Genomic DNA, 15,651 nt, shown 5'->3' with positions numbered 1-15,651 from the left:
CGGATAGGGCTTTTTCCTTATTATTATTATTCCATGATTCCATTATTATTATCATCATCATTTTACAATAAAATTCTTATTATCATTTTCAATGGCTGGTTTTATTTTGTACGATTAAAAAGTCTGGGACAACCGAAATATAATACTTATAAATAAAAGGCACTGAATAAAAGATGAATTCATGGTAAAAAGCTATAGGTTTTTATCTTTATCTGACGCTTTTAAATTTACAAGAACAAAAATAAACGATTTATCCAGCGTTGCTGGGTAAACTTGACGTAGCGTCGTGGTACACACCCTAATTAATAATCGTATTGCTTAGTGACCAATCAAAAAGTATTACAATGTGAACGCCGGGATACGTAATTAATATTCATAAGCTAAGCACAGGCGTCCTTCGTGTGCTTTGCGTCAATGTTTGAGTAACCCGGAAACACACACACGGATGTGGTAGAGGAGGTAGGCGAATATTGAAGGCGTTTATGCTGCAAAAGCATCTAAAATCATTGCATAAAAAACAAATTTTATCCTCCAAACTCAGCGGAGACTTTTTTCAAACCCTTAAGGAGAATGTTAAGATTAAGGTATGTGTATTTAAAGCGCTTAACCCAAGAGTTAAGGATGTTTAAAGCTTAGTCAACAACTCCTATTGAATTTAAAAAATGGCATTGTTTTCAGTGGCATAATTTAAAGCTCGTTCTCTATCTTTCTTTCTATATATATACACACACACACACACACACACACATTATACGTACACACATACTAGTGTGTGTGTGTGTTATTGGTCTGTTCCTGTGATTATGGAACATAATGATTGAATAATGAATAATGATTATGTGCTTTATTTCAGAAGTCAACCCCTTCAGTCTGTTATGATGTTTGGCTCATCCAGCAGTTAATATTTTTGAATGCCACATGATGAAGATTGTAACTTTTGGTAAGTCATTTTCTGGTAGAAAACAATTCTTAACATTTGATTAACATTTAGCTCTTATTATGCACTCACTACACCATTTCTCATACTTTGTTTTTTTTCCCCTTCTTGCAGATGAGTTTCACTGGACCAAGAACTGTACGAGGATGCTGAATTAAGATTTGGGACTTCTCCAGTCACCTTTTGTCCATCATGTTTGTGACAGCATACCTTGCATTTATAGTCCTGATGGGACTGTGCGTGACTTTAGAGATCACAGCCCGCCGACTCAACTCGTCCCAGGCCACACAGACAGCGGTTGCCAATCCGGCTTTCCGTCAGTTCCAGAAGCTCTTTCTGAAGGCATATCTCCTGGCCCTCTGGGCAGACTGGCTGCAGGGACCTTACCTTTATAAACTCTACCGACATTACAACTTCCTGGAGTCTCAGATTGCCATCCTGTACGTATTCGGTCTGGCTTCTTGTGTGCTATTTGCTCCAGTGGCCGGATGGCTACCACAGTTTCTGGGGCGGAGACAGACGTGTCTCCTTTTCTGCCTGACTTATTCTGTCTGCTGCATTACCAAGCTGTCACAAGACTATTTTATACTAATACTAGGACGTGTTTTAGGAGGCCTGTCCACCTCTTTGCTAACCACTGTGTTTGAGGCCTGGTATGTGCACGGTCACGTTGACGTCCATGATTTTCCCAAAGAGTGGATTCCTGTTACCTTTGGTAAAGTTGCAGATTGGAATCACGGACTGGCAGTTGGTGCCGGGCTGGTGGCAAACTTGTTTGCCGAATGGCTTGGGTTGGGACCAGTTGCTCCATTTCTCTTGGCGATCCCCAGCCTTGCTGCCTGCGCCTGGTTTGTGCTGTCTGAATGGGGTCAGGAGGATAGACAAGAGGGTGCCAGTGGAGACAAAAATGCCCCCCTTCTCAACCCCCTACATGCCCCCAAGTTGCAAATGTCAACATGGGCCCGTTTTTGGCGAAGCTGTCTGGACGGGCTGCGCTGCTTGCTGTCGGACCGCCGTGTTCTGCTTTTAGGTGGCGTTCAGGCTCTTTTCGAAAGCGTGCTCTATATTTTTGTATTTCTTTGGACTCCTGTACTGGACCCACACGGCCCGCCGTTAGGAATCGTGTTTTCCTGTCTAATGGCGGCCAGCATGGCTGGTTCCACACTTTTCCGGCTGGCCACATCAGCCCCATATCGACTCCAACCTGGTCATTTGCTCTGCCTAGCTGTTCTGCTAGCTTTCTTCTCCTTCTTCATGCTGACATTCTCCACTGTGCCCGGTCAGCCCCGGCCGAGGGAATCTCTGCTAGCCTTCCTTCTGCTAGAACTAGCCTGCGGGCTTTATTTCCCATCGGTGAGTTTTCTCCAAGGCCGAGTGGTTCCCATGGAGCGCAGAGCCGCCGTGCTGGCCTGGTTTCGTTTGCCTCTTCACCTCCTGGCTTGTCTGGGGCTACTGGCACTTCACGGGGAGGTGTCTGGGGCCGGTGCAGGGGAGGCTGGCAGTGGCACCAGACACATGTTTGCAGGATGTGCGGCGATGATGCTGGCCGCTCTGCTTGCTATCGTCAGCCTTTTCACCTTGGGCAGGAATGATGCCGACCTGAGACTAGAGGGGAACAAATTAGAGGGAGAAATCTGAGTTGTAAAAAGACGGACACTGGATTCCAATAGGAGGACTTTGGTTTTATATGCTTTTTTTTCTTTATGAATGCTGTTTTAGTTTAATAATTGTATTCATGGGTTAAACAAATCATAAAGTACATGGTTTATTTTTTTTCTTCTGATTGCAATGTTAATAGAACCAATAAACTCTTTAAAATCTGCAAATGTTTTTTTTTTTTTTATCAAATCTGCCATCCAGCCAGAAAAGCAAAAACAGATGTTTAATTTTATGCTTAATAGGAATGTAATCTTGGATTTAATATTTTTTTGTCCACTTATTTTGTTTGAATTAGAACAGTCTTTGTATTGCTTTTTAGAACTAACTGATCATGTGACTCATTGATATGAGCTTATTCTTCTCTGTTTTTTAATAAAAACAAGCATTTTTGTGGATAATTTAGACACTGTGCACTCCAAAAAAATGGAGGTGCATAAAGTCAGATTAGTGAGGCCCAAAATTGATCAGTTCCAAAACGAGTTGATAAAAAGATTGAATACAATATTTGGTAATAACATAATGAAAGATATGAACGTTTTTTTTATTTTTTTTTATTTTTTTTTTACATTAACAATGTAAAAAAAAAAATTAAAGTACAAAAATGTTCACATTTTTGGTTAGGAGTTGTTTTACCAATTGTAAGCAAAGTCAGCTATTTTTGTCCAATGCGATAACATTAACTAGCATTTTTGAGATTAGAAATATTTTCTCTGGGTTAAAATTACCAAAACACAACAAGAGTGGTGTTTAAAATGGCGGTAACCTGGGGTTAAGTGCACTGTGAAAAGCCATAGAAATGTATTTCTTATTTAAAAAAATCTTTTTTTAAAATGAGTCTATCATCTATAGCCCGTGCTGCACACAGACCATACAAAGAGGTTAATGTAAGCATTTTCATTTATTGAAATCAATGGCAACTGAACAAATTAAGGCTCGTGAACAAACATTTTAGAAAGCACTGTAAATAAATGCATATTTTAAAAATATAAAAATAAAAATTACAAAATAAAAAAATCTATTGTGAATGACCACAGACATCAATATATTTCTCATGTATTTAACTTCCAGTCATTCCGTTCAGAGTAGGCATCACCACTTATCGCAATTCATAACAAACATACCAGATTAAGAACATTTCTATGTGAGAATCAACGTGCTGAGAGATTAATCTCAGAAATTTTACTATACATTTGTTGTAGTTATAGTATTGAAAATGAGTAACAGCAGTACATAAAATGAAACCATAGAGTATTAATGCATCTTCACAGTTGTATATGGCTTGTGTGTGAGGTGGTATAGAACTCTCATACAATGTTTATAATTCAGGTATATTCTTGTGTTTACTGCATGGCAAACATTTAATGGTCTCTCACAGTTTATTCTAAGTTAATTTGAGTTTAATGTACAAGTGAACAATACTGGAAAACTTACAAAGAAAGAAAAACCTATTATTTTCTTTGGTTATAAACCCATTCAATTAAATAGTTGCATGCTTAAAAGGGATATACTAGTTTAAATGATCAAATGATTTTTATTATAAGTTATTCTATTGAATATCAAGGTTCAGGCTCAGAACTGGAACTTGACATTGACATTTTATTCCACCTCCATTTCAAGAACTTTACTCATCAAGTGAAACAATTAAATAGGAAAGAAAATACTCAGATTGGCAGTTTCATGAGGAACATTCTGTTCTCTTCAGTTTTTTTGGTTTTTGCATTCTTGGTAAAGTGTAATATTCTGAAAATTTAGGCCTCTAAAATGTTTGCAATCACTGATTCTTCTCACCGAATAGCGAAACAAATAGTTTCAGACCAGAAAATTGTCATGCTAACAGCGATGTGTTGCATTCTGCTAATGAACAATGTTTCAGCGGTGATCTGCACTAAAAAGTGAATCTTAAGATACTGAGAAGTTTTTCAGAATGGTTTGATAATTCTGAGTTTCTAAAAATCAGAAGTGCAGAGTGTTTGGAAACCCATCAATTGCTGATAATACAAAATATGAATGCTTAAGAATTCTAGTTTAATAAACATTATTTTGGGCTTTAAGTTGGCTTGGCCTTTGTGCTGTACCATATAACTGACCTTAACTACAGGTGTCCTAAATGGCAGAATGTGCAGTGATTATAATCTGGACAGAACAACAGAACATAGTAATGCTGTATGCAAGCCTAAAATGAATAAAAATAAATAACCAGTAAATCTTAATAATAATAATAATAATAAAATACCAAGGCATTCATTACCAGAGAAGGTGCTGTTAAGAAGAATTCCTAGTCTTGGAATGTTCTCATTATATATTTATTGAATTATTCACCCAAGTAAGTAATAGTGTTAATCTCTGTATATTGTCTTGTTTTTCCTGCTCTCGTAAAACAGTGTTACCGAAAAGTTCGAACGTCACACAGATGCACAGACACATAACACTACAAGAGCACATTCACTACATGTATTTCTTTTTTAAAAACCAATAGGCAAAATAACCCATCCCCCCGAGAGAGCCCATTAAGAAGGATGCACCAAAGAAGGATGGCGGCTTCTTTTTTACCATTCGGAATGCATTGGGTAGAACTGCAGAGAGCAGGGTTGTGTGGACGTCCCCCAACACCTTGCGGAAAGCGTAGCGCTTCTGCACCCGCTCAAAAAACGACTGCAGGTTCGGACGGCTCCCGTCCTCCCAGTATTTCTTTGAGAGTCCCAAGAATTTTAGCCTGTGTAATGTGGCTCCAAGACAAATATCAGCTAGTGTAAAAGTAGGTCCACAAAGCCATAATTCACACTTTTGACCTGTGTGGAACAGACATACAACTTTTAAAAATTCTTTAAGAAGCAAGATCAAAAACAGACGTTCTCAAAGCAGGGTTATTATAGTTAACTAAAACTTAGTAAACCTCTAAACAATTATTATTATTTTTTTTAACTTAAAATAAAATAAACTTAAACTGGAAATAAAATATGGGGGGAAAACTTGTTTTGATTTCAGCTATAGTTGCAAAAGCAATATTCCTCTTTTTTATGTAGTTAATAATGTACTAAAATAACTAAAATAGAAAAAACACTAACATTAAAAAACAAATGAAACGACAAAAACAACAAAATTACAAAAACTTTACCAAAAATTCCAATTACAAAATGAAGATATAAAATAAACACAAATTCAAAATATTAATAAAAACTACAACTTTATATAAAATAAAATACTAAAATAATACTGTGTCATTGTTGACATTCATAATGTGAAAAAAATACAGACTAACAAATGTGAATTCTTATGACTTACAGGAATTACATGACAAAATGCACCTATAAAAAGAATGCAGTATTCACAAAAGTTGATCAAAGATAATGTTTTAAAAAAGATTTTATATTTTATTTTAATAATAAAATGAACCAAAATAAAACTATTTTACACTTATTTTATTTCAACTTATTTTATTAATAAAACAAAATAAAATAAGATTATTAAATAAGGTCATTATATTTATTAATTATTTATATTAGTTTCTTTTATATATATATATATATATATATATATATTGTAAAAATAAATTAAATATGTTTATTAAATAAGATTATTTTACTTTATTATGATTATATATTTTTTTTTGTTTAAATAAAATAACCAAAATATGTTTATTTTATTAATATTTTAATATTGTCACATTGGGTTTCCATGTCTTTTATTTTGATATTTGGCCATGTTTCATGTTCCTGTCATGTGATCCTGCAATGTGGTCCTTTCTTCATGTGTCTTGCTTTCATTGGTTTATTATCTGTTCTTGTGGTTTTTGTTCTGCTTTGTGATTGGTTCCTTGGTTGCATGTGTCATGTCCCCATTGGTTGGTATGTGACTTGTTTTGTTTGGTATTTATAGCCCTCGTGTTGGCATTGTCTCTTGTTGGGTATGGTTCATGTAAACCTCTTTTGATGAGTTTGTTTCTGTTCATGTCAAGTCTTTCTTTGTATTTTGGATATCACTTTGTTTAATAAACTGCACTTGTGTTCATCACAACTTGCCTTCAGTGGACTAAACTGTTACAAATATTATTTATTTGTATTGTAAAATGTTAAGTGAACAGAAAACTTACCTTGATATTTCAGCTTTCTTTTTTCCAGCTCTGCCTCTACTTGGTCTAGCACCATTGCCAACTCGCCAAGAATTTTTTTCAGGTAGTTCACATTGTCATGGTCCAAGATCTTCGCCTACAAAAAAGAAGGATTCAAAACGAGGTCAATCTATTATTTCATATTAAGATATTAAGATATTACTGCAGTTTAATCTCATATTTCAGCTAAGGCAAAATATATGCTACAGTATGATCCTGCGATACACATGTATGCACTGAAACTGCTGACTAACCATGAGCTTTTTCTGCTTGGAGAGGTATGGTTCTGTCAGCTGGGGTTCCTCATGGTCCAACTTCATCAGTTCAGATGCTGCATTCGCCAGATGTCCTGACAGAAATCAGACCAAATTGTCTAGTTCAGTGAAAGAGCTTTCATCTTGTAACATATTTACATTTTAAACCCCCAAAACCGAGAATTATCCATGTTTTGTTAGAGTTCCTTCATGATGAGTTATTTATAGTTAACATTGTCAGGCAACACATTGTGTACTGGCACTGTTTTCTGTTTCCTGACAACTAATTAAGGAATCTAATAAGACTTTACACATAAAAGCAAAGCAGCAACTGTGATAAACATAAAAACTCCCTCTGAGTCATGAACTATAAAAGAGACATAATTTATTTTACTGCAACTCATTCGCTGGATCAGCTCTTTGGCTTTATTTGCGTTGTAATGTAAATCCACTTTCGATGAACTCCATATAAATAGGCCAGCATTAGAGCATTTTGCTTCAAAACTTAAATTCTGAGAAACAGAGGGATTCCCAGATTAAGCAGGCTTTGCAAAGAGTCAGGTGCTTAGCTTTCTGTGCATTGCACAATGAAAAATGTTCTTTAATAAGAATTAATGGTGCACTGAATTGTGGAATCACTTACTACGTATTTCAGCAGTGGCGTACTTTGGGATCATGGAGTCGGTTGTGAGTTCAGGGTGCAGGATGCATCCATGTGTGTAATCGTCCATAGGCAGCCCATCCAGAAGCTCTCGGTACTGATGTACCCTTGCATACATGGGAGTTCCTTCATCTGGAATCAGCTGGGCTACTGTGTCTGACAGAAAAAAAGATTTCTGAATATACATAAATACAGCCATGACTTTTCTGATGTGGTCATATAATTACAACCTGCTTGCCTCCTTATTTTCAAAATGGCCAATGATTGACCTTTCATACACAACCCAAAAATATAAATTTAACCAGAACACAAGAAACTGAATCGTCAAAACTTAAGTGTGTTTTTTTTGTTGTTGTTTTTTATTGCAAGCAATATTTATATCACAAGCCACTGATATTAACCCTGTAAAGCCTACTGTATCATGTGTTATGTTAATTTCTAAAGCCTCTAAATTATTAACATGATCAAAACTTTGCAGATTTTTATAAAGTAAACCTAGTAAAACCTTACATTGTTAGTAATATTTTTAGATGAACACTTACTTAACTGACACAATTTAGGTTAACTTGATTATCCATACAAAAATGTGACTATCAAATATGATACATCAAGCTTTTGATGAATGTTTATTTGTTCATCTCTCAGTTATCACTGTATTGCATTGCATTATATGGTTTCCCCCCACAATTTAAAGTACAGAGCCTTAATCATAAAATTAGGAATTTCAATATCGTACTAAGACATATTATTGGGAGATATAGAGTGACAACTGATATTTATATGCCAGTAGTCTGATATACTGTTATAACAGTCTCATTGATTTATATCAGAATTTTATCTTAATTGTTGGCCATATAATTATAAACATATTAATATCAGCAACTGTCTTTCCACCTTAAGCATGTCCTCCATACTCTCACTATACCACACTATATGAGTCATAAATGCCTGATGTAGGCAAGAAAAACACATATACAATCTGTTTTACACTTTTTTTGAGAGTTTGTCAAAGTTCAATAAACTGTTACATTTTTAAAAACAATTTAATATTACATTTCATATGTCTGGCTTTAAGATGAATAGAAATGCTAACAGCAGCTTTATAAGATATGATTTTAGACTGAAGTCAGATTTAGTCAAACATTTGGTGTCAACAACAGTGAAAAAGCTGTCATATCTGGTTGAAAATATGCCTATAGTGTGGGGCAGATAGAGGATGGTATAAAGGGTTATCCCATTTTACAATGCTCTGCACTTCCAGCATGCTGACCTGCAGCTCTACATGATCAATTTCTTTCTATAAACACAGGATCAAACATCTCTCTGTTACCCTGGCACACCACCAAGGCACAAACCTCATGAAAATCTCCCTAAAAAAAAAAAAATCTCACTCTACCAGGCAACAATTATATAATAGAAATAAAAGCTGTATATTGGGTTGGTCAGTAGCATAACATGTGAACAAACATTTTCACAATTTGTTCTTTATGACATTTACAACATTCACAACACAAGGAAATAGCAAATCATACAGTAAATTCTAGGGGTGTAACGGTACGTGTTTTCATACCGTACCGTTTCGTTACAGGGCTTTCGGCACGGTGCACGTGTGTACCGAATGCAATATTTTGTGTGAGGAACATAAATTTTCGTGTATCCAAATGAACATATTAAATGGTGGAAGTTTCCGCGTTCAGCGCAAATCCCGCCCTGCAGCTGATTCTAAGGCCGGTGACACACTGGCTGCGTGGCGTGAGCATGGCGTTTCTGCTGCGTGTCAGTTGCGTGAAGGCTGCTTCGCGTTTTTTTGTGTCTTTACACACCAGAATCGTGCCTGACGCGGCGCTGGCACGCTGCTCCTTTTGTAGGATCTTGTCTTCACGACAACAATATCTATACTTCATGTTGAGTATAAATATAAAGCCTACTGATAAAGGACACCGTCAACAGTATTGATGGCAAAATAGACTATGTTTGACAGGTGCAATATGCCAGTGTGTCACCGTCCTAAGGTTTTCAAAAGGCATCACGTGAGTGTGAACATCACTACAACTAGGAAAAAAACGATTGTAATTCAAACGCAGCTCCCGTCGGCATTTAAACAGACCTTTGCTCTTAATTCCGATCGGTCCAACGCAATAACGAAATCTAAACAGGTCTAAAAACTGAAACTGTTGCTGCACTTTACACTTTGGAAAAGTAATATATATATATATATATATATTTTTTTTTTTTAATATGAGCAGGCCTACAAGCTGGGATTGGTAATGCTGCAATGTAATCATGGTTATTTATTTATATTTTTCATTATATTTTATTATATGATATTGGTTTGAGACTGAGAGTATTTTATTTAGTGGAGAACTTTGCAGCAGTATTTTATTTCCTATTCTTTTTTATTTTATATATATTTTATTAAAAAGTATTAAAAAAAAAGTGTAAACAAATTGTTAAAAAAAGCTTATAGTAATAAACAACCTGCAGTTTAATGTTTGCATTTCATTCCCTTACTGTACCGAAAATGAACCGAACCGTGACTTTAAAACCGAGGTACGTACCGAACTGTGATTTTTGCGTACCATTACACCCCTAGTAAACTCGTTTTTTTAAATCGAAATGAATTCGATTTATTTAAGTGTTCGCAATGCACCTTCTAACACTAAATATTACATTTCTCATTTACTTTGGACACATTTAACATACAGACTCTGTTTAAACTTAATTTTTAAACAATTTCCTTTAACTTTAAACAAGTTTCAAAATCAGAATCTGAAAATCTTATGTTGAAACAATAGCCAATGCTCAAAATGCAAACTGAGTTTCATTTCAAATTGATGCATCAGATACATTCCTATATTCCTGATAAATTTGCATCTGGACACTCTAAAATGTAAAATATATTCCAGAAATGTCTGCTTGGATCTCTTTCATTGAGATTGAGGGATCATGCTCAGCTGAGCTCTTATCATTTAAATGAGGGAGTGATCTTGGATCAGAGACAAGCTTCAGTGAAACACCCCATGCAGCCGTGTGAGAGAAAATAAAGTGCTCTACACTGATTGTGGTTTAGCATTTGTATTGCTCACACAGGGCTATGGACGAAACAAATGTAGTTATCTTTAACACTCTATGGCATGATGGTCCCAGTGTTATTTTAGTTTCACTTTTTTCAGAGATACTAGTAAAATCTTTATTCATATTTTGAATAGTTTTTATTGTATCTATTTAAAGTTTTAGTAATTTTGTTGTTTTTGTCATTTTTAGTAGTTTTTGTTTTTTATATGTACAGTATGTCTATATAGGTTTTATTACTTTTTATTTCAGTTTAAGTTATTTTAGTACATCAAGTTTAACTAAATTAAAATGAGAAATGTCACCTTGGCAACTAGCTGAAATATTTTCAATTTACAATAATAACGTCAACACATAATTGCACTGTTGACTTGAAACATAAAAAAGAAAGATGATAACGATCTAACATAGTTTTAAAGTAGATTGAGAAAATGTGAGTATTGCCACCATGGGGTTGCTGTAATGTATTTCCACAATGGGAATTTTTATTGATTATAATACTGCAATTATTTATTTATTTCAAAAAGTTTATAGTAATATAACTGTGGTTAATCATACATAACTATGAATTAGCAGTTAAGCATTATGATGTAAGTCATACAGAAAGTTTGGGATTGCAGAATTTCCAAAAGTATATTTCAAAAGTTTTCACATGAATTTAGTTAGAAGAAATTGATTTGTTCTTAAGTAGTTTGTTTGTTTTTGTTCTTGGTACACATTTGCCAGGGTTAGGTGTAGGATGATAGAACATACAGTTTGTACAGTATAAAAACCATTACGCCTATGGGATGAACCCACTTTTCACAAAAACAAACGTGTGTGTGTGTGTGTGTGTGTGTGTGTGTGTGTGTGTGTGTGTGTGTGTGTGTGTGTGTGTGTGTGCGTGTGAAAAAAAATTATAATGCATAGTCATAAGTAAGAGGTTTGATTAATGCCAGTCATACCTCCGATAAAGCTGGTCTCTATATAATCAATGATTTGGTTGTAGTCACTGACAATCGTGTCTCCGTGGATGAAAACCGGCACTTCTTCCCCTAGGTTTAGCCTCATAAACCAAGGCTCCTTGTGCTCAGTGAGAGGCAGACTGACATCCCGTTCTTCACACAGCAACCCTTTCTCATTGATCACCAGACGCACCTGCCACAAAACACACACACACACACACACACACACACAACATCATCATGAGATCATACTGCTTTGAGACTCTGAGAGCTTTAAGATTTTGGACAAGGGTTAATTATAACTGAAACTAAAAAACCGTAATAATAATAATAATAATAATAATAATAAATAACAACATTTTTATTACTTGTAAAAAAAGAAAACAATTTTTTACACCAACATAACTTGGTGTAATAAAATAACTACAACTACAACTAAAATTACAAAAACAAACAGCAAAATTACTAAAACTTAATGAAAACTGTATCTGGATGATATAAAATTACACTGTTTTGGAAGAAAATGTTATCATTATAGGCTACTATGGATTTTTTTTAATTAGCAGTTCAGCTTTCAATTTTCAATAACATACTTTGCTGATAATTTAAACTGTAGTGTATTCAACTAAAAGATGCTAAATTAAAGCAAAATCTATTTCTGTGTTAATGTGATCTTTGAAAGCAGTCTAGTTTTAATTAAATGTCTGGCTGGCCAGCTGTTAGACATGTTTATGGCTTGTAGGTCTCATTTTTTCTTGTTCATCATTTGGCTCTAAGCAGTAATAACCAATGTGACTCTCATTCATTTTGTACTCAATATGCAAGGTGTAAAAAGCCTGTTTGTGTACTTACTCACTCTCTAAGGTCTACTACAGTAACTATAGCAACTATACATATAGTAACTATAAATACGATGTAAGAAGATTCTGAGCTCTGACTCTTTGGCATGAAGCTAAACAGCACATTGTGTTTCATATGGTTACTTAAAGAGAATATTTGCTTGCTTTATGTCTTGATGTACAACAGGACTACAGCTCTTGTTTTCTTCCAGCTTTAGCATTAAAGATACAATCCTGCATCATACTACAAATCCAGATTAATCAGTCGATAAAACAAATCGCTCTGACTGATGAGTGACAAGAGCATCAGCCAGCAGCTTGAGCAAAGCCTAATGAATGTCAGACCGTATTCAGCTTTGACTGTGCTGAGGCCTGCGAGGTGTTGCAAAGTCAATAGACACGTTTGATGAGGCACTTTACAGCAACTGTGTGATATTTGGATTCAACCAGACAAAAAAAAAAATCAACAGAAAAAGACTCAGCCACATTGATACATTGATAAAATACAATTCATGACCAAAACAAAGGCACATGACAGTGATATTTAAAAAGGTCAGCAGGACATGTCTATTTTCTGAGATGACATGGTTGTTTTGATGGGGTGTCAAGCTTTTTCATGTTTAACTGTATTTCTCAGTCTACTGGTAAGTAAATAGGAGATGGATTTTGGCAGGTCATTGATTTTTTTGCTCGGATTTCCATGTAAGTCTGTCACTACTGTAATCAGCCAAATGAATCACTTTGCTATCTGGGCCTCACCAATGCTTTGTTCAATTTAATATTGTTGTGAGGAGTCAGGTTTAGCTTAGGTAACATGTGACTTTCATTCAAATCATGTAAACACCAGCAGCAGACTGACTGTGGAAAGAAACACAACAAATTTGAGTCCGACACCTGGTAGATCATTCCAACAAATAATAAGACCTTTTCCATTGTGAATCAGTTTCATATTAGAACATTTTATCAGACATAGAATGTCTTTAAATTTTAACAAACTGCATTGCATCATCTCACGCTATATTTGATATTTTTACTATATACGCTGGAATATTGTGATGGTTGTCTGTCATAGTTAGCCATTTAGCCATTACTAGCCATGTACCCAAGGTCATGACACTACAAGGTGTTTCTTAGAAAGACAGTATAACACACACAGACACACACACTGTGTAAGCCTATATTTATATATATATATAATAGTGTTTTTATGTTTATTTAAATGTGCAAAATGTATATTGTATTTATTTGTCACATATATACTGTATATATATATATATATATATATATATATATATATATGTATGTGTGTGTGTGTGTGTGTGTGTATTTTTTTCAATAACATACTTTGCTGATAATATAATCTGTAGTAAGAAAAATTGCATTCAGTTACAAAAATGTGAAACAAAAGAATCAGTGTCTTTTATATATATATATTTATATATATATATATATTTAACAGCTGGCCTGGTATAATTATCTTGAATATCTGAAATATCTCATATAATAACACATTATAAAAGTTGGTGTCAGGCGTTTTTTCGTGGAATGACACTAGCTGAAATCTGCACGAAGCTATTGACAGCAGAATACGAAATCACCGTCTGTTTTTCACAAATCTACCTTGTTTAATGAATAATTTAGAGTGCCATCATCCTCCAGAGCAAAGCAGCACACAACTCTACAACGATAGCCTTACTCGTTACAAACAGTTTCATCTGCTATTTATACATCTGCTCCCAAATCCATCTCTCGGACACTATGTATACAACTGATCGATGATGTTGGGCTGCAGTGGACTTCAAGCTAGTCAAGTCAAAATGTTCCATCTTCTGCTGAGGTTTCATAAATGCCGAATGTCTTCATAAAGGACGCAACAGAACAGACAGACAGGCAAATAAAAGACGCATCCACCCAGAGAAAGCGCAATATTATCTGACTGACATGATTTGTCCCACTGCATAGTATAGATTCACCCACCATTTTAATGCTGTGTTTTTCTTACCTTTTGAGAGGTGAAGGACTGAGTCCAGTGATACAGGACAAGCCTGTCTTTGGAGAATGGCTTGTGTTCTATCGTGGGCTCGTGACTCTCCTCTCCGTCTGTGATTTTGCCATCTTCGTCCATGGCTGATATGGGCCACCAGCTACAGTTGGTGGGAGTAACATTGTTGGAAGACGCCATGACAGAGGATTTTGTGCATGTGAGAGAGGAGCAGAGAGAGAGAGAGAGAGAGAGAGAGAGAGAGAGAGAGAGAGAGAGAGAGAGAGGGACAGAGAGGGAGGGAGGAAGAGCGCGAGGGGATTTCAGCACCACGAACAGGGGCATCATCGACACGCCATCGGCAGCCGCAGCTGTACTGTGTTTGTCCACGGTTTATGTATAGAATGGTGCATGCAAAATACGGATTCCAGAAAAGATGGAAAGGATCTAGTTAAAACTGCACAAATGTCCCGTTTGTTTTTGCACATTTTGAAGAGAGAAAATAGTTTACCATTTTATAGTGTTGGCTCCAACATGTCTAAACAAAGAAAAAAACTAGTAAAATGTTTGATTACACCTTAAATATACTATAATTATGCTTTGTGATATCTTTTATGCATGTAGGCATAAATCTCATATATATATATATATATGAGATATATAAGTTTTAACAGTGAAGATGAACAACTCCTGCTTAAGCTTTTAGACATGAAAACTTACCAAACAGTCATCAGCAGTGGTAACTCTGCTTCTGTGTTACTTTAACACTCTGTAGATTGGGACAATAAGTGAGTTAATTTAACCCTGCGATTTTGCTGTGATGTCATAACATATGAGGTGTATTTATGTATTCGTCTGTATGAGTGGCTTTTTAATGTATTTTAATAAACATTAATAATAAGACACAATAAATGCATTGAATATTTAAAACAAACAGACTATGAAACACGTGTCTCAGTCGATGTGGTTTGTTCTATTTAATAATGATTTAGTAAGACTGTATATCGCTGTAGCTACAGCTGATCAACGCATTACCACACATCAACCAGCAGAGGGCGCTGCTTCTCTCCCCGCATATTTCTCTGCTGTGAGATCAAGTGGAGCTAATTCAGGTTTCTCTGTCAGCATTATCAGCATAGATAATGATCCAGTGAGTCAGCTGGCCTCTGTTCAAAAATCACTCAACTAACAGGCAA

The 15,651-nt window shown here is 35.3% G+C and overlaps 3 protein-coding genes across 4 annotated transcripts in view; 2 read left to right on the top strand and 1 right to left on the bottom strand.

Annotated features, from left to right (window-relative positions):
- LOC132129177 (transmembrane protein 18-like) overlaps positions 1 to 15,651 on the top strand; it is a 386,729-nt gene that overhangs the window by 308,089 nt on the left and 62,989 nt on the right. The window lies entirely within an intron of this gene.
- Positions 419 to 2,763, top strand: mfsd5 (major facilitator superfamily domain containing 5). The gene is made up of 3 exons (XM_059540595.1): positions 419 to 584; positions 854 to 940; positions 1,052 to 2,763. The coding sequence occupies exon 3, from the start codon at positions 1,130 to 1,132 to the stop codon at positions 2,573 to 2,575; it is 1,446 nt and encodes a 481-aa protein (XP_059396578.1). The 5' UTR covers positions 419 to 584; positions 854 to 940; positions 1,052 to 1,129; the 3' UTR covers positions 2,576 to 2,763.
- Positions 4,629 to 14,726, bottom strand: LOC132129565 (ganglioside-induced differentiation-associated protein 1-like 1). Of its 2 annotated transcripts, none has more exons than XM_059541190.1 (6): positions 14,477 to 14,726; positions 11,636 to 11,828; positions 7,602 to 7,769; positions 6,959 to 7,053; positions 6,687 to 6,801; positions 4,629 to 5,385 (listed from the first exon to the last, which is right to left on the bottom strand). In XM_059541190.1, exons 1-6 carry the CDS (start codon positions 14,654 to 14,656, stop codon positions 5,042 to 5,044), a joined length of 1,095 nt encoding a protein of 364 aa, XP_059397173.1. In that variant the 5' UTR covers positions 14,657 to 14,726; the 3' UTR covers positions 4,629 to 5,041. The 2 variants fall into 2 exon arrangements, with proteins under 2 accessions (XP_059397173.1, XP_059397172.1); XM_059541189.1 differs by having other exon boundaries at positions 7,602 to 7,775; positions 14,477 to 14,721.

Source organism: Carassius carassius, chromosome 46 (assembly GCF_963082965.1).
Source record: "Carassius carassius chromosome 46, fCarCar2.1, whole genome shotgun sequence".
Taxonomy (NCBI): Eukaryota; Metazoa; Chordata; class Actinopteri; order Cypriniformes; family Cyprinidae; genus Carassius; species Carassius carassius.
The sequence above is the reverse complement of the archived record's forward strand: the minus strand, read 5'-3'. Positions and strand labels throughout refer to the sequence as shown.

Coding starts and splice junctions, on each gene's coding strand:
- mfsd5 (XM_059540595.1), top strand. CDS start 1,130: ATGTTTGTGACAGCATACCTTGCATTTATAGTCCTGATGGGACTGTGC.
- LOC132129565 (XM_059541189.1), bottom strand. CDS start 14,656: ATGGCGTCTTCCAACAATGTTACTCCCACCAACTGTAGCTGGTGGCCC. Junction 11,829..14,476: donor AGTCCTTCACCTCTCAAAAG/GTAAGAAAAACA, acceptor GTTTTGTGGCAG/GTGCGTCTGGTGATCAATGA. Junction 7,776..11,635: donor AGAGACCAGCTTTATCGGAG/GTATGACTGGCA, acceptor TTTTTCTGTCAG/ACACAGTAGCCCAGCTGATT.